The sequence below is a fragment of the Dermacentor silvarum genome, chromosome 4 (assembly GCF_013339745.2).
Source record: "Dermacentor silvarum isolate Dsil-2018 chromosome 4, BIME_Dsil_1.4, whole genome shotgun sequence".
NCBI classification, from domain to species: Eukaryota; Metazoa; Arthropoda; class Arachnida; order Ixodida; family Ixodidae; genus Dermacentor; species Dermacentor silvarum.
This window is the reverse complement of record NC_051157.2, coordinates 85,070,776-85,097,934: the sequence shown is the minus strand read 5'-3', so window position 1 is coordinate 85,097,934 and position 27,159 is coordinate 85,070,776. Positions and strand designations below refer to the sequence as shown.

Sequence of the window (27,159 nt, the reverse complement as noted above, 5' to 3'; positions counted from 1 at the left end):
AACACTCGATTTCAAAACGTTGGCATTAAGAAGAGCGGCAGCTGCAGCGAACAAATTTACCTTCATGCTGCCTTTCGCTTCAATGCTAACGAAGCGGCCAGAACACAGCGCACACAAAGCTATCAGTCCTCAGCGCACCTAAGACTCTGTACTCATCGCAGATTGCTTTCAAGATAGGGCCCGCGTGGCCGGCTCAGCCGTGCCATGCACAGCCGCCACCAAGAACCATTAAAGTATTGTCTATAGTATATTCAAGTGGTTGCCAGCTGCACCAAGACTGCTTATTAATTCATCCTAGCTTGTTCTTGTAGCTGGTTGAAATGAAGCTGAACATCTAATGCAGGCTTAGTAGTATGCCCTTCAAACAAAACAAAAAAAATCTGATCAACGAAAAACCTCACAGCATCCAATTGAGCACTTTTGGAGTCAAGTTGGGGGGTCACTTCAGATCCTCAAACATCAGAGGTACATGCTTTGCCTCTTTGTGCTGACGTTTATAGTCCTGCTCCTATAAGTAACTGCGCCCCAAAAACAACTAAGATCCACAAACAATAATGCAATCTTACTTTTCAACATCTCTTCCCGAATAGGTGGCCTGCTGTCACACCCTCGATTTCAGCTGTAGCTCGAAATGCAACCTAAGTCCAGCAGTTGCAATCACAGCTTTCTTTGGTGAGTAGTTCCCTTCCCCCCAACTTGTTTCTTAATGCTTCCCATTGTATACTAGGGCAAGCCTTCTGTGATATCGAAACAAACTGCATATTCTTAGCAGTGGCATAGCCAGAAATTTTTTTTTTCAGGGTGGTCACCCACTTGACTGGGGAGGCGTGTGTCCTCTGTGTCACCCCCTGGCTATGCCACTGATTGTTAGCAAGCTCATAGAGGAGCCTCTTATGTGTTTTGTTTTCTTGTTATTAGAATTATTCAAGGTGATTAACTGAGCTCTTAATATTGCCACAATGGCAATAGAAGGTTTGTAGAACGCATATGAGAACATCACTTTTAGTTTGTTGCAACATATTTTATTACCTCTTACATAGCTTTTTGTTTCATATTTAAAAAGAAGGGTGCTGTGGTGCACAAGCAGCAGGCTGTGGCAGCTCTTTAAATGTTTTGCAGTCTTTCATAAACAAAGAGCTACGCAAACGGCAACACATCATTAATGACAGAAAATATTGTTTTCTAATGTGCTCTACGAATCTCGCATGTCTGTTAAATCAATACTAATTACTTAATACAAAGAAAATACGTACAGCTGGTTCCATTGCAGAAAAGGCTTTATTTTCTCTTTAAGGCTTGTTCAGTGTTAGCTGAGACACCTAATATATCCTACTGCTATTGGTCACTGCAGCCACGAGGTGCCGACACGAGTCCACTAGTTAAGCGCACGGCGGCTCACCGAGGACAAACGCGTCTGGCTTATGTTTAACGCGTAGTAAGCACCGAAATTCAAAGTCGTGGCGCCTACGTTAACACCCAAAATGAAATTTGAACTGCGTGCCACAGTGACATTTCGAAGGCGGAACATTGTGGCCGCGCCCTACTCTACCGTAGCCTTTGCAGTGCAAGGCATTGAAGAAGGAACTGAAGCACAGCGGAGGCAGTGTTTGATGGCCAATAACTCCACTTCTGCTGAACGCATTTGAATACTTTTTGCGGCAAACTATTTCTGAAATAGCCTATTTTCACTTCAAGTGCCTTTCTCCACTTCGATAAAAAGTGGTTCAGGGCCCTTTAAAGAAACTTGGTCAGTTAGTGGAGGTTCAGAATAGAGAATGAACAGATGACTGAATGAACAGCGCTTTCCATAATGAGCAGCTGGAAAGCCGTAATGACGCAATATCAGGGAAGCTTCTGGGTGGTCTAATTTTGCTTCTGCTAAATACAAGGTGAAAGTGAACTTATCGCCTACAATCATAACAAATAAGGACACCAATGTTATATTACTCTGAGGACTTGTGAAAGATTGCTTTAAACTAAATGTAACTTTCCCATGTAATTAACATCCTCTAGCCAGTGTTTTAGATATTTAAAGGCACACCAGCTATTCATAGGTTAAAACTTAAAATTCAATCCAGCAAACCAGTTCTGCAGATATCCGCATGGTCTGTAGGAAGATTTATGAAAGGGAAAAATAGTCATCCATTCGACAGCAGCACAAAGCTACAGTAAACCCAGACAAGTGTCCCAGAAGAAAGCATTGCAGCAGTAAAGGATAAAAAAGAAAATCAAAGCTTTCTTTTAAGAAACCGATGTGGCTGTTCTTTGCAGCCTTCTGCTGCTGTCAGGTGTATGACCCTTTCTCCCTTTCGTGAATCTTCTACCAGAGCTTGTGAATATCTGCTGAACTGATTTGCTAAGGGTTAAATTTGGAGCTTCAACATGTGGATAGCTGGTGGAAAGGCGCTCAAGGCATATGTGCAATTGTACATAGAAAGAGTAGCCATAAGGGGTCAAGCAAGAAAAGTGCATGACCGATTATGAAACAGAAAGCAAGGCCTTTGTGTTTCATAAGACTCATAAGCAAGACTCACCCATTAGTGGCAGCCTCAGCCTTTTTCTGTTCAGCTTTCTTGCTTTCAGCTTTCTTCTCATCAAACTTTTTCTCTTCTACCTTTTTTTCGGAAAAGGTTTGTGAGGAGACGCGAGTCAAGGCAGGTACTCGCTTGGCTTTTCTTTCTTCTTGTCTGCAACATGCCGGAATGTAAAGACACCTTTCTTATGTCATTCTTTTTCACTGAATTTAGTGCTACAGCATGTATCACTGAATACAATGCACATACACACATGCTAACCTTAACATTTCAGAAATACAGCCAGAAAATAGTAAAATTTCATGAAACATGCTAAACATTGTCTTATTACTCAAGATATTGTTTTTTTTTTGTGTGTGTGTGAAGTTAGTCCTGTGGGAGTGCTATGAACAGACACTCTGATAGTCACAGCTAAAGTGATTTGCACCGCAAACAAAAATATTCATGAACTTTATTCATGAAATATATAAACAACAGCTTAATTTGAAGTTTCCGTTATTCACTGGTTCTACGGGGTGGGTGGTGGTGATGCAGGGAGGTTAGAATAATCGAGCGGAGGCGGAAGATCTGGCTCTGAAAAAAGTCAGTCGGAGACTGTCTATATTTACTTCAAATCAGTTTTGCACTATACTTGAAGAAAATGAAAAATCTAAAAATTACTGATGACATTACAATCATAAACAAGCATAAAAATCTGACATTTTACAACAAAATTGTAAAAGTTCACAGGTATTCCCGTGGTAGTGATTCTGAAATGGCAATCTGCACAAACTTTTTAAACGTCCTCATGCAGCAATTTAAAGGGACTATCTTTAAATAATAATACAGTTAAGATTAATAATGCATATTTAAAGACTCTATTTTCATTCATTTCATGTTAGTAGGTTGACTATCAGAAAGGAAAATGAAGGTCAAAGTTTCATTTATTGTAAATTTTGTGCCGGAACACCAACAGCAGCACGTCAGTGTGATATCACAGATTTCAAAGTACTTTTTCAAATTTGGCCCTGTTATGGCTCGGTAAAACATCTCAAAATTTGCCAAGTTCAGTCTTTGGCTCCTTTAGAACACAACATAGTCTTCCTCTACCGGTAAATTAGCTAGGCAGAAGCACATGCCATCAAAATTCATGACATCACGGTGAGATCGTGTGGAAACTCCAAGGAGGCATCGCCGCCAGTCTGTCATTTTTTAGTCTCTTCTGGCTAGACAAGCCAGTTGTCACAGTAAGAGTAGCTTTTCTAGTGTTGCAGGAAGGTAACTTAGTAATGCAGCTAAAAAATTTTTTTCTCTCTTTAACATCTCTTTAAAGAAACATCCCTTTCATTATTTGAACCATCCTGTATGACAGAAAGTTACACTTTTCTGTATATCACAAACATACAGCGATGGTTGGTTGAAAAACCCAGTTCTACCACGACACACAAAACGTGACACAAAATGTTCTGGGCAGCTCTTAAGTTGACAGAGTGCAATCAGATATAAAATATTGCAGGGCATGCGAACGCATGGCTGCACTCTGTGTAGCACCAGTTTAGCAGCTGTGGCTGCACATCGAAGCAAATATGAGCAGGCACAATGGCCCCTAGAGGTGTGGCTTCGAGTATGCTACATTATTTAGGCCAGCCAAGACTGCATTATAAAAACATAAAATTGGCAAGTATGCAATGTATGTATAAAGCATGTTGTAATTCTTGAATGAGTTTTGTTCATGCAATATTTCATATTGCAGTTGGTACATAATTAGTTTCATGTGTACTACAGTTGAACCTCGATATAATGAAGTCTCACTTCCAGTTTCAGTCTTAGTTCAAAGTATGAAGTCTTAAAAAATTCTGGGGCTCTTTAACGTGCATCACAATGCACGGCACACGAGTATTTTTGCATTTCACCCCCACTGAAATGTGGGCAGCACCGCTACGATTTGATCCTGTGCATTCCACCTTAGCAGGCTAACGCTGAAGCCACTACGCCACCATGGTGGGTATGAAGTCTTAGCAGCAGCCAAGAACTTCGCAAATGGGCATTTTTATTAAAAAATGCCCTGAAGCACTTTTCTAAATGATCAGAGAATTGCCTCACTAAAGGACGTCGTCTTACGAATCTTATGCTGCATAGATTTTTCTAATCCTTCAAGTCAAGTTATCGCACCGATGCATGGCTTTCTCTCTCTCTCTTCATCTCCGCTAGCACACTGGAAGCTAGACAGGAAAGAAGCCAAGCGGGCAAAATCCTACCCAAAGGTTGAGCGTCTCGGTGGCCAAAGGGCACGTCGCAGCAATCTCGGAGGCCACGCACAGCAGATGCAGCTATGCGCAACTGTCGTGTGTAGACCGGCAGTTATTTTTCTGTCTTTTTGAGATTTCAGACATTTTTCATTGATTTAACTCAAATAAGCAATAACTGCATTACTGAGAATGTTCTCGCGATCGTGAAATCAGCCAATAGCTGCTGTGGGTCCAGCTGCCTGCGATGACACTGCATTACGACATTGCGAAAGCCACCAGAGCAAGCAATTTTTCACGTTTTTGACCTGAGACTGTAATAGTATCCCTGCTGCATGCAGTGAAATAGTATTTGTCTTACATGTTCACAGGAGCCTCTTGTACAGATTGGCAACGTTTTATTACGACATTCAAGAAGTGTTTCAGGGCCCCTTTAAAGCGAGGTTAGTAAATTTCAGCAGTCCAAAAAAGCTCCACACGCTCCTAGGAAGCTTTTTGTGGCTAAAGCCTTGTCAGCAAGCATTCATTAATTAAATCCCACAAAAAGACCCAAGTGATAGCTTTGTGATCAAGCACACCAGCCATAATTTTTGTTTATGCACGTAATGCGGCAGCACACAAAGCACATGCGAAAGAGAGCAATGCTTCAGCCGGTCTCATGCATAAACTTGAACTGACACGCGAGGCCACAATCCATGACACAATGACTGCTGGCAGCACACTACCAGCAGCAACAAAAGTTTAATTCTTTCTACACACTGCTTCACTGGGAATTTTACGAGGTGGCTTTTCATCTTTTATGACTATGCTTCAAGACTGTGACATGACAGTCCAAGCTCACTATAGCTAAGTCGCATACATATACAGTGTAGACCGCTTATAGTGTAAGTCGCCGGAGTTGCGAATATCTGCACTATAAGCGGCACCGCACTATAACCAAAACAACGATTTTCAAGCCCTGTACGTATGCAAAACATGTAGACCAAGCATGTAGACATGCTTTGTACTATCACGCGCACATCGCGATTAAGTTTTCTTCAGTGAGCTGGCGAAAACATAATCACGATGTAGCCGGTGCTCTTCAATCTCGACAGCTTTGCACCGAGTCAAAACGAAACAACTGTTTGCCGCAACCGCTGCGGAAAAAACCGTGACCACTATCGACGTGATTATGAACGGCGACTTTGCAGTGCTGAAGGCACGCGCCCGATCCACGCACTGAGTCGTCCAGTTGCTCCAACTGGCCGTCGAAACCGCGGTCGCTATCTATGCGATCTTCGATGGTGACTACACAGTTTTTTAGGTACGCGGCCGACGCGCGTACCGAGTAGAAACGACACTACTGTTCGCTGCAACCACTGCGGAGAAAACCGCGGTGCTATCGACGCGATCGTGGATGACGACTACGCAGTTACGAAAGCCTGCGGCCAACGCAGTGTTATATGCACGGCAGTAAACGCAAGAATACAGGATTTAAATACACAAATAGGCTCGAAGCGTTCCGGCATTGCTGTCATTCACATAAGATTTCAACTGATGGCTGCGGCGATGCGGACTCAGCCGCTTCGTTACGGTTGGAGGCTACCGCCATTCTTGCTCTTTTGCGTCACACATTTGCGGCGCTCCTCGCTCACCGAGCTCCGAAAGTAGTCTGAATTAACTGATGTGCGGCCAAATACGTCCGAATTAACGAGAGTTTGATTGCATTGAATAATGCATACACCGGCCGGCAGCACGCACCTTGATGAGAAGCGTGCTCGCTGCCGCCCTTGTCGGCGAGATTTTCCCGCGGAAGCCGCATTATAACCGGTATTTCGTCTCACGCGTCTGCACTGTAAGCGGTATGCGTATACATGGAGTTCTATGGGACGGTAAACAGGGGTCGGAAAAGGCCACGTTGTAGCCAGTTCTGCACTATAAATGGTTACGTTATAAGTGGTCTATACTGTATATGGTGGCACATGAACAAAGCTAAATTATGCGTGTAATGCATGATAGCATACAGGGACATACCAAAGAGAGCAATACTGCAGCCGCCCTTGTGCAAAGTATTAACCCACTGTAAAACCTTGGCATACACATCATTACAATCACTTTTTTTTTTCACAACACTGGGCAGCAGACAATGCTAGACTTCATATCTTGTGCTGTTTCAATTAGGGTGTCAAACCAAACCAGTGCTGAACCAAAAACATGACGTGAACCATAATTTTCAGTTAAACTGCACCGAGCCAAACCGATATTTTTTGCCATCTTGGAACTGAACCCAAACCCGAACTTGAAGGTACCGCTTTGAACCAGTTTGACAAACAGTTCGTAAGGTCCTACAGACCAGTGTTGCCACTGCTATTTTCTCTCTAAATATAGTAACTTTCTTGTACGTTTAGTGACATAATTTTCTATTAAGCAACTGTTGACTTTTTTAGTGATGTGACAGAAAAATTGGCGACATTTTAGCGACATCAAAATTAGGAAGTTTTGAAAATGCGCTTCTAGAATGCATTTCATTATTCAAAACGGCCAAAAATGGCTGTGCGATGCGTGGGCTCTGTGACCATGATGAAACAATGGTTGCTTTCACATCAGTAGTCTTTAAACCATGCTTCGCATCATGGCAGCCTTTACAGGATTCATACTGTGCTAACAAAATGAATACCTTTTGTTGCTTAATTTATTTGAATGGGTCATAACACTGCGTGTTCAGCAGATTCACTAAATATGTTCAATTGGCAAATATTTACAAGCATAACAGTAAATACGAGGGCGGTCCGATAAGTACTTAGCCTCACCGCGAGAGCGCGACGCTATCGCATGAGACATATACTGACGTTGAGTACGCTCTCCTTAGAGGGACACATGCAAAGTTCCAGTCGAATCGGGCTCGCGGTTTTGTTTTTGGCCACTTGAGGAAGAGGAAGCAGGTGATTTTTCGTGTGTCCGTTAAAAAAATGGAAAAAGAGCAATATCGGTCGGTGATTCGATTCTTGTTTTTGGAAGGGAAATCGCGCAGCGAAATCAAAGAGCGGCTGGATGCTGTCTACGGTCAGTCTTCTCCTTCGATGGCAACCGTCAAAAATTGGTTCAACGAGTTTAAACATGGTCGCACGTCGGTTTTTGATGAGCCTCGCCCAGGGGCCCCGCAAACGGCTACCACAGCCGATAACGTGGCAAAAATCCACGACCTCGTATTGGCAGACCGCCGACTGAAGGTGCGCAAGATAGCTGAGACAGTAGGCATCTCAAAACACAGCGTGGGTCATACATATCCTGCATCAAATTTTGGGCACGAGAAAGCTGTCGGCGCGATGGGTGCCGCGTTTGCTCACTCCGGACAACAAGCGCATCCGTGAGACCACTTCAGAGCAGTGTTTGAAGCTGTTTAAGCGTAATCTGAAGGAGTTCCTGAGTCATTTTGTGACCGTCGACGAAACATGGATCCACTGGTACACACCAGAGACCAAAGAACAGTCAAAACAGTGGACTGCACCCGGAGAACCTGCTCCGAAGAAGGCGAAGACTGTCGCATCGGCCGGAAAGGTGATGGCCACCATTTTCTGGGATTCTCAAGGTGTGATCTTCGTCGACTACCTTGAGAAGGGCAAAACGGTGACAGGACCCTACTACGCCAAATTACTGGGCTGATACGACGCCGAATTGCGAAAAAAACGGCCACATTTGGTGAAGAAAAAGGTGCTCTTCCACCATGACAACGCGCCAGCTCACACCTGCGCCGTCGCCACGGCCAAGTTGGTCGAACTGGGCTAGGAAGTGGTGCCCCATCCAGTGTATTCTCCAGATTTGGCCCCGAGTGATTTCTTCTTGTTTCCCAACTTGAAAAAGTCACTCGCCGGACAAAAATTTGAGTTGAATGAAGAAGTTATCGCCACCACAGAAGCCTACTTTGCAGCTCGGGAGAAAACATATTTTTCTGACGGGATCAAGAAGTTGGAGGATCGCTGGGTCAAGTGTATAGAGATGAAAGGGGACTATGTTGAGAAATAAATCGACACCATTCCAAAATTTTCGCTTTTCTTTTGAAGGCTAAGTACTTATCGGACCACCCTCGTATGTTTACAAAAACCTATTGCAATAATTTTATGGAGAGGTTTAGAACACAGAAGGTATATTATGAGATAGATTGACTTCAGAAAGACATATAGATATCAGAGTCTTAACACACTGCTTGTTTTTCTCGTGGCGTTTGGACAAATCGATACTGCACCAAGCCCTCCACTACGGCGTGCCTCATAATTAGAACTGGTTTTGGCACGTTAAACCCCAGAAAGAAGAAGTGCACAAAGGCTCAAGGCCTTCTGCAGTCAGCAAATGAATGCCACGCTACATTAAAGTCTCAAATAACTTCACGTCAGCTCAGTTGCGACACTCGTTGTGTAATTTTTTTTTTTGAGACCAAGGCTGGTTGCAGTACGGCATGGCAATAAAATAACTGATCTCCATCAACTATAGACCAGATTATTTTAGCCTCACACGCAGGATGCAAGCGCGCTCTGATACTCTCGACACCAGGCGCCACCTCTCGGTGTAGACTGTGGGAATCTGCGGACTAGCGTGTGTTTATTTGTGCATGGCGCTTGTTTGTGTAGTTGCTACTCACGGTTTGAGTGAGTAGCAACGATGTACAAAAGCTACTCGTCAGGGCGGCATTGTGCCGTCATCGGCATTCTTGATAGGAATGTGGCGAGCGCCAATATTTAAAAATTCCGCTCGGCGTAACACTCTTTGTAACACTTGAAGGCGGAAGCCTGCTGCAAATTTAGTCATGCATTGAGTTATACATTAGGTTACACATTAGGTTATACATTGCCACATGATAGGCTTTCGCTACATGTAAAACCCCGTGTGGCGCATACCCGCATATCACGGACTTGGGTATAGAGCGAGGTATGCGCCACACGTGATCGGGTATATGCATTTCCATAGGGCCACGTGTCATTTTTTTGCCATCCGCGGCGACGCCAGGTTTTCGACAAGGCCATTGCCAACTCTTTAAAGGGCACCTCTGCATACAACACAATAAAGTTTCATCTTAATAACTACTGGGGTATTACATGCCTAAACCATGATGTGGTTATGATGCATGCCGTAGTGGACAGTTCCAGAAATTTCGACCACCTGTGGTTCCTTAACGTGCACTGACATCGCACATTACACGGGCTTCTAGCATTTCGCCTCCATTGAAATGCGACTGCTGCGGCCGGGATCGAATCAGCATCTTGCGTGTCAGCAGCCGAACACCATAACCACTGCACCAATGCCGCGGCGCCGAGCGGTGAGTTTTCAAGAAATGAAACGCTAGGAAACCAGATTATGATTACTGTTGCGTGGCAGAAGCGCTCCCCAAGTATTCTTTTTTTTTTAACCAGCGGATCTATTTAAGCCAAGCGCTAGTCCATAACGTGCATACAGAAAATATGGGCCAATCCTAGCGGTAGAGCAGAAAGGGTCCAAGTGCAATGGCAAATACCCCTGTGAACTAGCGAAGCTGAGCCTGGCTAAGTCTAGATACGCATGGTTGGGACTACTTAAGCTTAGTCATCGATAGCCAATCGATAATCGATCAATGATCAATAAATTCCGGAAAATGCTGGGGATGACTTGGTAGTGCTTAGTCTAGCCCAAATATGTGGCCAATACCTTGCGATAGATAGCCAATCGATAGCTAATTGATCAATAATCAATAAATTCCGGGAAATGCTGGGGATGACTTGGTAGTGCTTATCCTAGCCCAAATACGTGGCCAATACCTTGCGATAGCCAATCAATAGCTAAACGATAATCGATCAATAATCAATAAATTCCAGAAAATGCTGGAGATGACATTGTAGTGCTTAGCCTAGCCCAAATACGTGGTCAATACCTTGTGATAGCCAATTGATAGCTAATCGATAATAAATGAATAATCAATAAATTCCAGAATATGCTGGGGATGACTTGGTAGTGCTTAGCCTAGCCCAAAAGCCAAGACTAGCTAGGTGCCTATCAGCTCCGCTGTCTCTTTAGCATTCTCCAGTGCAAGCTACGCTATATATATATATTTTTTTTCTGAGTGTTCAAGCAAGCGCGCTTTGGTTACGTATCGCGTAGCCAACGAGGCTATTAGAGAAGCTTTCAGAAGCGGTTCAAAATAAAACGAACAGTGCTTCACGGCAATATTATTACTTTCATCGCATCCTTCACTCAGTAACTTTACACGAGATGTGAAACGCATTTCGAAAACCGCTACCCTGTTTGGATAAGTTTATCGAGGTACGAATGAAATCTAGTTTTATACCTTGTGAGTTTTACTTTTGTCAACAACTGAAGCTTCGCCACAACACACTGTCAAGTCCCTGCAGAGGCTCTGTGACAGCGCACAGCGACGTTACATGCAGCTGTAGCATGCATATCGGCACTAATTATCTTGCACCATGGCTGGCACTTGCCAGAACGCTTAATCTAACAGAACTGTGCCGGCAGTCGGTGTTGTCATGCGCACCGTATCTTGAAAGCGATCTCCATACAGCTCTGACCTTTGTAAACGCTGTGCTAACGCCGCTCAGTTTCCGTTGAAGCGATAAACCGCACGAACCTTCGCTCGCTGCGGCGGCGGCCGCGCTTCCCCACGCCTGCGTTTTGACAGTGGTTGTCTGCGGTCATCGAGTCTATTCATGTTTGCTTCTGCGCGTTGGCACCACGCTTGTTAATTCAGTTAGTAAGCGAATGTGTCAAGTTTATGCAGCCAATAAAACTACTATCCCTACTCCTTACAACTCCCTACTAATTTGCTATTGCAACTGATGCTTCGCCTTTTGGGCGAAACTGCGACATTAAAAAAAAAAAATCACAGCATATCCACGGGGTGAATGATGATGAGTGGGCGAAGCTCCGGAGGGAATCATCGGATCTCCCGCTTAAGGGGACGCTAGCACAAACGCGTTAGAAACGTGCAGTACTCTCTAGTAAGGGGGAGCGGCCACAGCGTCTTACGCAGCCATTTACACATGCCGGAACGTGCACCGCGTTTGCCGACGCCATCACATGACTGCTGAGAGAGTATACCCCCCGTATTCATAAACGCTCCTCGACTTGAACTTGACTTGCCACCGCCTTGGGCAGCGCGTTCGAAACGCGTTGAAGGTAAGGCGGAGAGGCCACAGCGTCTTACACCAGCTTCTTACACGGGCCGTAACGCGCTAGCACAAACGCGTTAGAAACGCGCTAGAAACGCGGCCTTTCGTTAATGTTGGGTATTTATTGCCATCGTGGTGCGTGTGTCTATGTGCGCTTCGTGGCGTAGTGGGCTAACGCCGCGCGCTCGGAAGCGAGGGGTCCCTGGTTCGATTCCGCGCTACGGACACAACTTCGGAATTTTTTTTCTCATTTTTCTCAGACTGGTTACACACTACTACTACTACGACGGGGACGGAACGGGTGCCGCTATAAGGAGCTTCGCTCCTAAAAATTATTACTTTGTCTGCTTCATGCGAAATCGTGGGTACTTGGACATTATTAACCTTTCCGCGTTTGTAAATTTACGCGGATGCAATGCTCCCAGTCGCACGCTTCGATTCTCGGATACACGCGGCTGCTTGGTCTACATGTTTTGCATACATGCAGGGCTTGAAAATCGTTGTTTTGGTTATAGTGCGGTACTGCTTATAGTGCAGATATTCACGACTCCGGCGACTTACGTTATAAGCGGTCTACACTGTATATTAAATTTAGTGCATAATATTAAAGACGCCATAAGTATATCAACCGGTGTCAAGTAAGAGCTAAAATAAGCACCTTTCACAGAAATATTCACGGGTGAGGCTGAAAAACATCATTTTCTAAATCTCTTCATTCTCCATAATTCTGAACTATTATGAACTCGTATGAACTGGTCTGAGCCATTATATTTTTGCTCCAGAGCTCAATATGAACTGAACCAGAAAATACACAGAAGTCTGGACCCGAGCCAAAGCCAAAAGGTTTTCGGTTCAACACTCTGGCTTGAACAGACATGCGAGGCCACAATGCACGACACAGTGACTGCTGGCAGCAGCAAAGCGAATACCCCGTGTGAGAACCGCCAGTAGTAACAAGACGCTCCCTTCTTCCAGTAGCAACAAGAGGCAACTTCTTCCAGTAGTAACAAGAGGCTCCTTCTTTCCACACACTGCTCAGTAGGAATTTTACTCGGTGGCTTTTCATTTTTATGATTTGATATTCTTGCAACTAGAATACATCCTTTGAGCTGTGAGCGAACAAATATTCACTTCACTTTAACCGATATTGTCTCAGATCTAGCATTTTTGGTTTCATTATTACAGAAGAATACTCTTTGAAACAAAGCATGTCCAACTAAATTTTATCTTTAATTCGTTATACTCATGTTCATTATATTGAGATTTGACTATTTCCTCCTAGTTATTCCACCCTCCATGTTGCATTAACTTAGTACCGTATTTGCACCATTCTACCGCGCCATCGATTGTAACACACAGTCATATTACCGCCCAAATATCAAAAAAAAAAAGAAAATTAACTTGGCGCCGACTCTACCGCGCACATCCAATAACGAAACCTTAGTCGACGGGTACTATGTTGAAACAACTTTATGGAACACATGTATGGAACACACACACACAGCTGAATCTTAGCGGCTAGTTGCTATCGGAGTCCGACGACACCTCCTTTTCGCTACCTCCCGACCACAGGTAGGTAGACATCTTCGTTTCCATCTAATGCATTAGAAATGCCACACTTACAGCAAACTGGAAAATAGCGACCGCAAACCAAGGCATAAAAGAACAATGTTTGTTCAATGGCGCTCTGGCTAGCTACCTTGCATTAAGCTTTTTATTTTAGTAAGGATCAGTTTTGTTTTTGATTTTCAGTAGAATTAGTTAGGATTGTAACATGCATGCAAATTTGAACGCACTTTTATTAAAAAAGGGCCACGTTAGAATCATGCAAATACGATAACTGTTGGGCTTGATGGCAAATGTGCGAGGAAAACTCGGACAAAAGATACATACAGGCCTGCCAACTCTAGAATATGAAAAAAATACTACAGTAAATGCCAAAAAACACTAAAATTTGGCAAAATATATACTAAAATTTGTCTGATTACTCAACACGTTGATTGTTTATTGATTTGCTGATTTTGAACTGTTAGGATGCTGTGAACAGCCTGCTCTGTAAGCACAGCAAGAATGACCTGTGCCACAGACAGAATTGTTAAAGAAGTATTCATGCACTGGCAGCTGAAACTTCAGCTGCCATTATACATCCATACCTATATAAGTTGTCATTGCTGCGGGTAGGTTTGAATAATTGACCCATCTGAAAAATCAGTCTGAGAATTCAGTCAGTGTCTGTTTTAGTATTTTTTCAAAATCAGTTTTGCCCTAAATCAAGTGCAAATGAAAAATCTTACAATTCTGTGTTAATATTAGTATCAGACAAGCTTCAAATCTTGGAATTTTATAATAAAGTTGGCAGATGCACATATCGTGAATGGTACTATTCAATTAAATATTAGAAAGAATAATTGTGAATTTAGCTAAATTGAGGTGCACTGTTACGCTGAGGTTCAACTGTAGCTACATATGTACTTTTATCTCGTGTTGCCCTGTGCATATCTTGTGTTGTCATGTTCCAAAATTTTCAGACTCACTCAAACAGTAGGCAATCTGCTTCTCTGTTAACATTTCGAAACAAGTGAAAAATAAGAAACTAAGCAAAAAAGAACAAAAAAACAAAAAAAACTTGTTGCAGGCGTGACTGCTTTCAGATAGGCATGAAGCTAGTCAAAACTTTGGTCTGCATTTCAGTTTCTGTCGGTCAGCCCCTCTTGTCAAATTTCTCATTGGGCTCACTTTGAAGACTCCAAAGCCACCGCCAGCGATGTGTTGACAGACACGAGTTCGTTGTTTGGCTCAATGCGTTTGAACATGGCCACCAGAGGTTCAGAGCCATCCTTTGCTGGCCTAACAACCTGAATGCAGGAACAGAAAATACAAAAATGTGACACTTCATTGCAATATTTGGATAATTGAAGCAAATCAAAAATATGACTTTTAAGCCTTCAAAGCAAATGGTCACAGCCAATGGTGCAAGGTCTGCCCATACTTCAAACTCCTGCTTCTTGTACATGCTGTAGAGTACAAAATGCACACACATTCTGGCTGGATAACTGCAATGTAAGATCTGAATGTAACATAGCTGAAAACTGAACATAGAATGATTTGAAAACAATAGCCTGCAAAACTGTGTAACAGTTAAAATCATTTAAAATGCCCTGCAGCCCAAAGAAAGCATACCTTCATAGTTTCACACTTTCCTTCTGGTTACCTTTAAATTTACTTTGAACACGCAAGTGTTCTCGAGAGTATATGAGCCACGTGTGGTTCCAGATGCTGGTAACAAAACACACATTCTGTGCTGGTCACAATACGCATACTACAAAGCAAGTGATATCTGCATTCTAGAAACCCCACATATTACTGTCCACAGTTCCACGACAGAACAAAAATTTTTAAGATTAAGCTACCCTTTTTACAAGAGCCGAAAGTGTTATGCAGAGATCTGTTTCACTTGCTAGTAATGCAGAAAGACATGCCTATCGTTACCAGGGCATCTGTACATGCACGTCATGCGCAGTGACTTCATTAAATTGAAACTGGAACGTAAAATTACTTTGTTAAACTGTGGCAAAAGTTATAAAATCTGCAATGAAGAACAGATTTAATAGTCGATTTCACTCATTACATTGAGGTTTTTGTGCAGTCGCACGTAATCAAGCAGTGATGAGTTGCTCAAGGCTGATGCCGAAGGCCAAACACAAGTGAAAATTAAAGAATGATGGCACACCTTGAGCAGCAGATCAATGTCTGAAGGAACCATCTCCCTCAGAAGAGATGTTGCCTTCGACGTCCAAAGACCGGGTGGAATATCTGCTAGACGACAGATGATGGCCTGCATTGTATTGCAACACGTAAGCAACAAGCATGAACCAAATAGTATTCAATTTCTTTCAACCATTAAACTGAAGAATGCACAAATTCAATACAAGAATTACTGCTCCTGATCACATCTGATGAGTGTGTAGAAACTGGTCACTGGCAGCAACAAAAAGGTGAAATAACACCTGTGAAGAAAAGCCCTGACAGCATAGCAAAAGTTGCCAAATTACAGAGAACGCAATTTCTGTACAAAAGCATGTCACTAAGCTTGTGCTAGATTTACTAATAGCTCTAGTGTTCCTCACAAGAACTACTACATGAAAGAATCTTAAAGAGGTCCTGAACAACCCTTTGAGCTTGGTGAATAAACAGTCCATGGAAAGCATACGCTGCTGTGAACATATAAGCCAAATTTTGCAGTCATGCGCGATGCGTGGAGCTCACAAGTGGAGTGCGAAGTCACTTTCTTCTCAAACACTCTCTTTGCAAAAGAAGCTTTCTCCTCTCTTTGGGGTTGCCATATTTTGTCATATTGCAGATTCCCATACACGGGGGGGGGGCTATTGGCCAATAATTGACATCAATCAAAAAGGGTGTTTGGATTTCATTGCACTTCTTCCTACTGTTACTATGTATATTTATTCACACAGTTTAATAAACAAGCTGAAGTAAGCAAAAATCTGTTTCGAATTTCTCTATGAATTCCGCAATTCTGGAAGTACAACTATCGTATATCGTCGACTAACGCTCAGCCATTCCCGCCTGTGTAAGAATAAAGCTTTGGCCACACTGCTTATCAGTATCATAGCCATCAGGTCTCGCTAATTGTGATTCGTTTGAATACTCAACTAGCCTAGAACCACACAAAACTTAAGGTCATGCCAGATGTACACTTGCCAGCGCGCGCTCACTCTTGGCTGCTCCTGGCAGACTTTGCTTCCTATTTAGCCACTGTACAAAATGCACAATTTTGATTTGGTTACTATCCATCAGTCAAGCTGTTCCAGGACAAAGCCAGTCCGCTCCACGTAGCGCAGCCAGACTGGCGTGCACATAGTTAGCCACTACAGTTGCATGTAGCTGTGTCTGCTGCGAAGCATAAACACAACTGTTGCGGGGTGCCATGATGAACCTGCTCACTGTGGCTTGTCGAGGACAACAGTATGCTCCAATTCGCATTTGTGGGTAATGTGACTCAAGGCCTGAGTGCCAACATCCGATGAACAGGTCGTCTGCTTCAAGAATTGCACACCCTCGAGGTGTGTCACCATCATGGTCAAAGCTCGTTGCATTAGGAATCATTCCAACGCGAGTCTAGAATGCGACATCCATCGCTTAGTCGATGTGTGCACTGCCGACGTATTCGCTGGAGCAAACACAAAGATGAAGTTTGTTTGACCCTCAGAAATCCTGTGATTGTCATAGAGATAAGTGTGAAAGGAAATTTGCTACTGATGTAGCTCGGTGCGAGAATAGCCACGCGTATAGCTATCTAGTACACTTTTTAGCACAGCAAAGGGATCAGACACCGTGAACTCAACTGTGTAAGCTGAGGGGTAGCCACCAAGTTTGGCCTGTCATTGGCGCTAAAATTGGAAGTAGTGGCTTCTACGTGAACATCCAAAATCAAATTTGAACTACGTGCCATGGCGACGTTCAGTAGGCAGAGCATTGTGGGCATGCCCCGCTACGCCGCAACCCTGCTACACATTGAAGGAGGAACGGAAGCACACAAAGGGGGTCTTTGATTGCCAATAAACTGCTGAATACATTCAAGCAGTTTTTGCAGCAAAGTATTTCTAAAATAGCCTGTATTAGCATCAAATGCATTTCTCGACTTCAATAAAAAGTGGTTCAAGACCCAACAAAACTGGGTGTCATTCGCCATTTATTCTTTCTTTCACTTCTTCCTCTGTTTTCCCTACCCATTTTCTTCTGTCATCTGTCCACTGCTTCACTCTCCCAGCCTTCTTTTCGAGACACCTACCTCCTGGTGTAATACCAAATATGCCTCGAATAAAGGCACACTGTTTGACCTGAGGCTCCGGTGTAGCAGTCATTCTTCAAGATTCTGTGCCAAATTGTGGTCTCAACCATGTGGGAAAGTCGGTAAAGTTTATGATTTGAAGGTACAACTTTTTTCTTTACAAGGACATAGCCTTCAGGTTGTATGTCCAGTACCTCACTCCTGTGCCTTGCCAAAGTTTCTCTTGATCGGCTGTTTGCAGAACCTCCTTTTCTTCAACACTTTTCTTGGCTTCACTAAGCTTGAGGTTTTCCTGAAGGCGGAGAAATGAGGACTGCAGCCTAAACCACTGGCATACGAGTTGCGATGTTTCACAGCAACCTCGAGGCAGCACTACCAACTGCCTTCAAAGTCCAGATGCACCTTAAGGTGTTGTTTGATGTCTGGTATGGAGAAGACTATGTTATTGTTATCCCGTGATCTTGTGCCAACTTGATACTCCAGACAGCGGGTCCGTCGTCACGAACTAACGTATTTGTGCTTTAGCTTTAGCCATAATCGTTTTTGTGCACTCAACTATGGAAATAGGAAAATATTGCATTCATCTGACTACTCCCCTCTTTTCGAGCTCTGCAAAGTCCACGTGAATGACTTCAAACAAGACACTCGAATATTCTGGGGTTGTCATATTGCTTGTCAATTACTTGAACTTTGTTCACATAGCAGAGTTTTCATGCCCATCCATGTAAATATCAATTATTTATTATATGTGTGCCAGAAACTGTCATGTCCACCTGATCCAGGAGTGTCGTAGTACAGATAAATCTCAGAAACACGGTGGTTTGTACGGGATATTTTTCACTAATAAACTGAAGTTCCTATGTACCTTGCCACAGCTTAATGTGATTGATTCCTTCTAGCTGCTCACTTGCCTCATCTACAAGTAATTTAGATGGTGCATCCACAGCAGTGAACAGCAGGGATGGTGCAAAATTATGAAACTGAATAGTTGATACCTGACCCATCTGGTTGGGCCATGCTCGGAAGGTGATTCAATGCTTAATTATCAGTGAATAGCATGAACTTTTCACCTTCCAGGCAAGTACGAAAATACTGAGCAGCTATTAAGATGGCCAGAGCTTCCTTTTCTGTGGTCGAGTAATTGATTTCAGCAAGTTTCAGCGTATAGCTATAGTACCCAACCATGTGGTGTATCTGTTGATTCACTAGCCTCGAGTGTTTCTAGTACAAATCTACAATGGCAGTGTAGTGCGTTGCATCTGTGTTCACCACAAAAAGTTGAGAAAAATTAAGTATACAGCTCATAATAGGCACCTTCACACTCCTGGATTGAAAAGGTATGTATTTCAGGGCTAAACGTGCAAGGCACCTTGTTCTTCCTGCATAGTCCCTTATAAACAGCGTAATGTGTACCGATAGGCAGAGAAAAATATGCAGGGAGTGTAGGTCATGAGGATTTACCAGCTTGAAAATTCCTTCTGCGGATTCTTGCTTGGTGGTTTTAGTATGTACATCCATCGAACACTCTTCCGAGAAATATTACTTTATCTTTCCTTGAAACTGAGTCAGTTGAGCAAGACTGAGAGCGTGAAGAACTTTTGAGAGGTGATTGTGGTACTTCTACTTTCTTTGAATATGGTGTCCTCAATGTATATGTTGCAGAATGTGCCAAAGTAAGGTTTCAGTAATTAGTCATAATCATCAAGAACCACACAGAGTTTTTCTAACTGAATGGTACGCTGTTGCATTCAAACAAGTAAAAAAGTGTATAAGAAATGCAGTGTTTTTCATTTCTTCACTCAGTGGGACCTTGCAAAAGCCCTAGCAGAGGTCTATTCGGGATAAACAATGGCAGCTCTCAGTTTCATCAATGATGTCGTAAATCCTTGGCATTAGATAACATATCAATTCAGTTTTATGATTGAGAGCCCAGTAGTCTGTAGAGGGGCAAAGATTTTCCATCTTCTTCAGACGCAATAGTTACCAGAGTATAACGTTTCTTGCTTCTTGTCACACCTTTTTATCTCTGGACAAATATATTTAGGGGGCTCTGCAAATCGCTGCTTTGTCTGCGAGCTGGAAAGGTATGACATGCAATTTTAATGCTGAGGGAGGACAGTTCCCCAATGAAATGAGCTTGTTAGCCTTGTTATGCTAGGCACCTGAAGAGCATCTTCTGTTTGTAAATTGTCTCTGGCAATTACGATGTCATTCCAATGTGTTAGGGCCGAATTCATAAGTTGCACATTGTATCATTTCTTGACAATAGCGCCAAAATAGCGGCACATATTCAAAATCTTCGTCGGAGTCCTACATATTCTTGTCACAGGCGCACTCAAAAAACCACAGCCAATAAGTGTGCACTTCGTGCGGCCTTACAATATTTCGTGTTGAATTTTCTTGATTAGGTGGCTTGGCCAAAGATTTCATTACTTCGCTTTGTTGCATCATGTGCTGTTGCTGTTGTTCCATTACAGTCAAGAACTTGGCAAGCACTTCCTGTTTGAGACTGTCACAGTGTACGAGTTCCAGAGTGAGTTCATGCTCAGTGTCTGGAGCTGAAGATTCACTTTCACTGATCCTGCTCGCACGAGTGCTGTTGTGGTTAATTGAAGCTTTTCACAGTACAGTGTCAATCAGCCCAGTAGAACTAACTTTGCAAGGAATGCCATCGCTGGCCAACCATGCACTTGATACCAAGTGAAAACAACACTCTGATGACGTGTGGTCGACCAAAATTTTCCCCCATGTGTTTTTTATCTGACAAAAGTAGTCGGCTGCACTAAAATGTAGCATTCCTCACAAGAACTATATAAATTACGCAATTTTAAGAAACTGGTTTTCGTCTGTCATTTATTGTTTTTTCACCCAATCAACCCATTTTCCTCTAACCCACTTCTGTGATGGTCTTCTGTCATAGAGGCCTACAGTACAGATTGAAGGAGAAAAGACAGCAGAAGAGAAATAAATAAATGAAACAAATCCTCCCTGCCTTTCAACACACACATTTTCTCTTTTTCTGTACTAGCAACAAAGAAACATTGAAAGAGGAACAAAGCACTGGCTAAACGAATTTTTTCAAAGGGTGTCGTTCATTGCACACACATTAATCCTTTTTGTACTCCAGGAAATTACAGAAAGCGTAAGAAATTTCCCCGAGATTTCCAGTAACGTGGCCTCACGACGTCTACAGTTATCATCGGCTATATTGGTACAAATTACCATGACGATCCACTTTTTCATAATTGACCCCTTTTCATAAATTTGATCTCCAGACATTTATATATTAGTTCTCCCAGGACAGCAGCAGCAAAATATTGCAATAAGTGAAACAAAACATTGCAATAAGTGAAACAAAACATCTCTGCCTTTCTACACACACATTTTCTCTTTTTCTGTACTCTGCAAAATACTGCAATAAATGAAACAAAACCTCCCTGCCTTTCTACACACACATTTTCTCTTTTTCTGTACTAGCAACAAAGAAACATTGAAAGAGGAACAAAGCACTGGCTAAAGGAATTTTTTCAAAGGCTTCAGTTTATTTCCCCGAGATTTCCAGTAACGTGGCCTCAAGACGTCTACAGTTATCATCGGCTATATTGGTACAAATTACCACGACGACCCCCTTTTTCATAAATTTGATCTCTTGACATTTATATATAGTTCTCCCAGGACAGCAGCAGCAGAATATTCCGAGTCACGGAGACCTCCCGCTAAGCACAGCGGCCTGCAGAGCAGATTCAAGAAGGAAGAACAGAAGATGATGAATGAGATAAATAAAATAACTTAACCAAAACCTACCAGCATTTATGACAACTGAAAGAGAAGGTGCCAGAAACACTGGCTACACTAGCTGAACATTTATTCTACATGGTTCCTGGGTACGAATACAGCTGAATGCAGCGAAGGTGAGGCCAGCTGGAGCCCAAGCCCCATCTCATTTGTCCGTAAGTTTCACAAGACACTAGGGGTTAGTGAATATTTGAAACTTTCAAATAACGAATCAAATATTGCCATATCTGATTTGGTCTTCAAGTTGAATAGTCACTATTCAAAAATACAAATAGTTTTTGAATATTTAAAACAGCAAGCTCTATGTGATCAAGCATAAAATTGGAGCAAAAGTGCCATAAATTTCATCTTGGTGGCCATAGTAGACATAAAACACTATACTCTATCTCAGTAGTTTCTTGTAGCATTGTCGAAGCTACAGGACATTTTAGCCTATAGGAAGGCTGAACGCCCCTCAAAATCGTGTCATCTGCTCCCTCCACGTTTGGTGGATTGACGCAACAAATGTGTTGGCGTTGTAACTAGAGGTGTGCGATTACTCGAATATAACCGAATCGAATAATAACCGTTCAAATCATTTGATTCACAAATTGAAATCGAATCGAATAATGACCGTTCAAATAATTCGATTCATGAATTGAATATCTAGAAAGGCTCACTTGGTTGACGCAGTCGTGGACTTTGTATCTGCCAGTGCTTGTGGCCTATTGCATGCGCTCCCCAATGTCAACCTGATGCGAAGATCGCACACAGTACCTGAACGGCGCAATTCACGGGACGGCGCCGCCTCTGACAGTAAAATGTTCACTCAGGTGGACAGGACCGATAGAAACAATAATGTGAAGCGGACAGAAGGAATGGCAACAAAAGCAGCGGGTATTTCAGAAAGTGCAAAAGCATGTCCGAATATCGGGCCGATTAGCCACTGCAAGGCACGCAGATCGTGTTGGATACGCGGTGACAAGCAAAACTTTCCATGCAATAAAAGATTGCCATGAAACGCAGGTCCACTATATGAACCGAGAACCTCATTGGTATTCATTCCAACATAACATCACTAATTGTTTAGCTTCAGAGGGAAAAAAGCAGTTCATTCTATTCAACAGACATCCTGTTGATAAAAAAATGTTCTCCAGACGTTTATACACTACAACTGAGCTGTAATCAGTAGTGGCGTACGAATTTGGAGTTTCCTATAATAAGATTATAGTAAGATGATTTAATAGATTGTACTGTATACCTTGATTTCTATGCACCTAAGTTACTGATATCTGGCTACATTCTTGTTATGCAATGCTAGGAGGCTACCAAGCATATTTAGGCTAGAGTGCCTCGATGCCAGCGCCGCCGTTCAGGGTGGTGCCAACCTTTGACCGCCCCCGCGCCGCCGCTTTCTCGCTGCGACGCCATATTGTGTCACAGCGAGCCGTTGCGATTGCTTGGTGCCGGTGCCTGAGTTCGAGGCACAGTGCGCGCGGATGCTTCGCGGACGCTTCTACTTGCTAGACAGTGTTCAGCCGCATGACTGACAAGCTATCGAGTGCATCGTGTCGACATGACGGGCTGTTGTGTTCCCAAGTGCGCCGGATCGACGCGTAAAGGACTGCGTTGTTTTCGCTTCCCCGGGACCCAGAGCGACGGAAGAGATGGGAAGCCCAAGTAAAGCGCGATCACTGGAAGGCAACGGATAACTCCTGCATTTGCGAGGTAAGTGTCAAGAATGTTTAGACTACCGCACCGTGTTTTTCATTTAAATAAGAAAGTATTCTCTGATCCTCGCTCACGTACCTACGTTCGCTCACGAACTAAGTAAGCACTGCACCGATGCTAGTCTGAGTAGCGTATGGTTTGCGAGCGCGCGTCGCATAGGCTTTTTTCGTTTTGATGGGCGCAGTCTGTACCCTTATTTTAAGGACTGACGAAGATGCTTAGCCGCGAAATAGTCTTACATTAGCTACGAATCGTCACGTAAGCCACCTATTTTCCTTTTTCACGGGAAGCACACATCGTGTGTGTCTCTTGCTTCTTTTTTTTTTTTCTTTTTTCGGTACTGGTTATTTGGGACTAAAGAACGCAGTGCTTCGTCTGGGGAGAGCGGCTGTTTTGTACGTGGTAAGCGAAACATTGTGATTTTCTCTGATTTCTCAGGAGATATCTTGCGGACCTCAGGGTGTTACGTTACATAGCTGATTTTTTAGACTTGTACATATTTGTAGCGTGGTGATCGTAAGCCGATGGTCATTCGTGCTCATTCCCGATCGTAGTGGGTACTGTGACAGTCTTTAAATGCCTGTGCACGGTATGCCCAGGTGTAGTAGAGTTAAGGGGCATCATGGGACCAAAATGTTTCGGCGCTTTCTGGCATGGTGTCTGTTGTAGCCTGTGCATTTCTTCGAAACGTGTGAAGCGAGGTAATACAGCATTGCTTCTGCTAAAATTTATTTTTAAGCACTGTAATGGGTTCTCTGTATTTACAAGGCAACTTTTCATATCAATAATCACTTTTGTTGTTTTACCTGTACTTAGAAACACTTTGAAGAGGACCAGTACGAGGGAAATCGACAGGATGGGCGCCGTCTGTTGAAGTCAACAGCCCTACATCATCATGGACTATATTTTCGAAGTGAAAAACATTGCTAATCTGTATTTGACTGTCTTAGTTTCATTTACGGTTTTTGTACGTGATATGTATGCAGTGTTGCTTATTTTTTCAATGTAGTTATCAGTGTTCTAATGGTTATTTATGAAATGTTCAGTACTCGCCATCGATGTGTTTGGCTGATGCGACGTATTCGATGGTAGCTGATATACGTATTCTGGCTGGATATCTGGCTGGATATCTTGATTAATATTACCCGCGGTTGCGTTTTCTTGTTTGCATTCTTGTTTTCGATTTATATTGTGTGTAATAAGGTTGATGTACTCACTTGAACCCCCCCCCCCTCCCCCATGTAATGAATAAATAAAAAAAAAACTCTCTCTATCCCGAATTGTGTGTTGAGCCTACCTTGCGAATTAATTTTTTTATCTCGTCTTTCAACATAACCTTCAGGCGCCACACAGTACATATAATTTTTCATATACATATCTCTTTCATGATTGATTGTACTAGACATTATAAGTAAATGTATTTTGTGCATCGTTTGATTTCTTGTGTGTACTACGCAAGATTGACACAGACACGTTACGTTACATTTTTCTCTACAGCACTAACTAAACCTTATTTTCACATCACAGTTATTTTTACACCAGCTTAATCCTGTCAGCACACAGTTTTGTGGGCAAAAAAAGCAAAAATTGCGCGTAAATATCGTCAAATAATTGCAACGAACGCGAAGAGCACGCGCAATGCAAGGGAAACTAACCGCCGTGCGCGAGTGGCTGGCTACGGTAAAGGAGGCGTGACGTGTAAACCAAAATACAACAGCGAAAAAGAAAAATTTCCACACACAGGGGGTCGCAAACCTTATATACCAAGCATCGAAGCGCAAAAAAATAGTGCATATTTTAAACATACACACGGCATATTAATTAATATGTGATTGAATTAGGCAACTTGGGGCATGTTCCCGGCGCCATACATTTACGTCTTCGACCTTCGACGAGTTAACGGCTATTGGTTATAAAGATATGCAGATGGGACACCGATAAAAAAATCCTCATCAAAGCAAAGCACTTGGAAGCGCGCCGCGAGTAACACTTTATGAACGCAAGCGTAGCTGAGTCTCAGCTCGTGTGACACAATATGGCGGCGCCAGCGGGGTTGTCTCCACCCTGGACGGCGGCGCTGGGCATCGAGGCACCCTAATTTAGGCTGATGATGATGATGACTGTATATCTTGATTTCTAAGTACCCAAGTTACTGATAGCTGGCTACATTCTTGTTATGCAATGCTAGGAGGCTACTAAGCGTTTGCAGTATCATGCTTTCTTGCCAAAATTTGTAGGAATTAACCGTTGTGATAAATTTTCTGATATTCAATATTTGATTCGATATTCTGCTTTTTTTCTTCCTCGATTTGATTCAAAATCCACTACTCGGGATTCACACACCCGTAGTTGTAATTATAAGCTGCGTTTACATGAATGCAACAGGGGGGCTTCGCTTCATCTATATTATTTGTCAGTAGTTCCTTGCCGCCTCCTTAGCCAGTAGTAATGGCGAATGCACTTATAAATGTTCACCCGCACCACACCGTATGCTTGGCATCTACAGTGGAATCTCGATGATACGAATCTTACGGGGTCATGAAACATATTCGTATTAGCCGAAATTCGTATCATCGAAACATAAATAAAACTAACTAAATTATGGGGGGATGATCGCGAAAATCGCGAGAAAAATTGATTTTTGAAAACCACGCATTTCGGTATCTGCAACGCCTAATCTACGCTGTATCAAAATGGTTTGGCTGAAAACGCACTAAAAGTGGCCGAAAAAGATTTATTCGTCAGTGCGCAGGGCGAGAAAACAGCTTTAAATCGCGCCAGATCACCGCAATTCACGGAGACATATCGTATTTCCCGCCACCGAGCGCCGCCATCTTGGTATCGTTCGAAAGCTCAAAGTTTCGCCGTTCCGCTTCTCAATTCGTCCGTCGTCGCCATCTTGTAACAAACGCGCAAACTCAAAAGAAGCGCGGGTCTGCGATAGGTAGTCACACGGGCCCTCCGATGAAAGCGGGCCTCCAATTGGCTGCCGTGCTGAAAGGCGTCTCTCCATTGGTTGCTGCTGTGGCAGGGGCAAGATGGCAACCGCAGTTGTCTGCTTCGTAAACCACGCCGGCGTCTTCACTTGACACGCAGAATTCGGATTACTGAGAGCTCCCAGGTTAGTGATGGATCGTCACTCGTTGGAGAAGAAATTTTGGACGACGCACGCCTTCGGAATACGGAAGCGCAAGCCTTCTACGGCAAGAAAAATACGACGATTAGCGGGAGAAGCGGAGGAGCACCCGACTGAACGTGCCGCGCTATCTTGCATCGTGTGACTCCAGCAGCGAAACCGACAATCGCCCTGTGCCATCGGCACCGATAACGCAGTCGACGGAAGATGCGCCAACGGTGGCTCCCGCGCCTCGGCGTACCGCCGCGCGAATCAGCCGAGATCGTATCTCGGTCGACATAGCTCGCTGCGACTAGGCAAAATGGCGCAAACGCAAAGAACGTGGCCCGAAGCACAGCAGCCACTCCGTCCGATGGGTGGCCGCCGAAAAGGAGGAAAAGCACAAAAGCAACAAAAGCGCCACCGCTTCAAACTCTTTGCGCCCAGTCGCGGCCTCTGCGCTGTCCGGCGTCGCGTCCGCGCCTCCGAACCAAAAGAGAAAGGGAGAAAGCGCGGGACGGCGCGCTGTTCTCTTTCGCGGCCGTCGGTGGGGCGGCGTTTATTCGTATCAACCAACGCGGGTCGAAAATCGATTCGTAACAACCGTACTCTAGCACGTTGCAAAGTAATGGGGCTCGGCCGGGACCACGGAAAAATTCGTATCATCCGGAAATTCGTATTAGCCGTGATCGTATCATTGAGATTCCACTGTATTTGGTATATGCTCGCCAATGTCATCATGTACCATACTAGAGCAGAGCATTAAATTAATGATGCAGCAAAAAATTAGGCGTACATAGCGTTCCGCATCGTCAACACCTCACCAGTGTTAATGCTGTGG

General features: G+C 43.5%; 1 protein-coding gene across 4 annotated transcripts in view; it reads right to left on the bottom strand.

The window, feature by feature from the left end:
• The window catches only part of LOC119448738 (tudor domain-containing protein 7B), a 116,317-nt gene that overhangs the window by 20,670 nt on the left and 68,488 nt on the right, over positions 1-27,159 (bottom strand). For all 4 annotated transcript variants that reach the window (XM_037711961.2, XM_049665815.1, XM_049665813.1 and 1 more), the window contains 3 exons: positions 15,620-15,724; positions 14,626-14,744; positions 2,535-2,687 (listed from right to left, as the gene is read on the bottom strand). In XM_037711961.2, the coding sequence (XP_037567889.2) occupies positions 2,535-2,687; positions 14,626-14,744; positions 15,620-15,724 (377 nt within the window). The remainder of the gene's footprint in view (positions 1-2,534; positions 2,688-14,625; positions 14,745-15,619; positions 15,725-27,159) is intronic.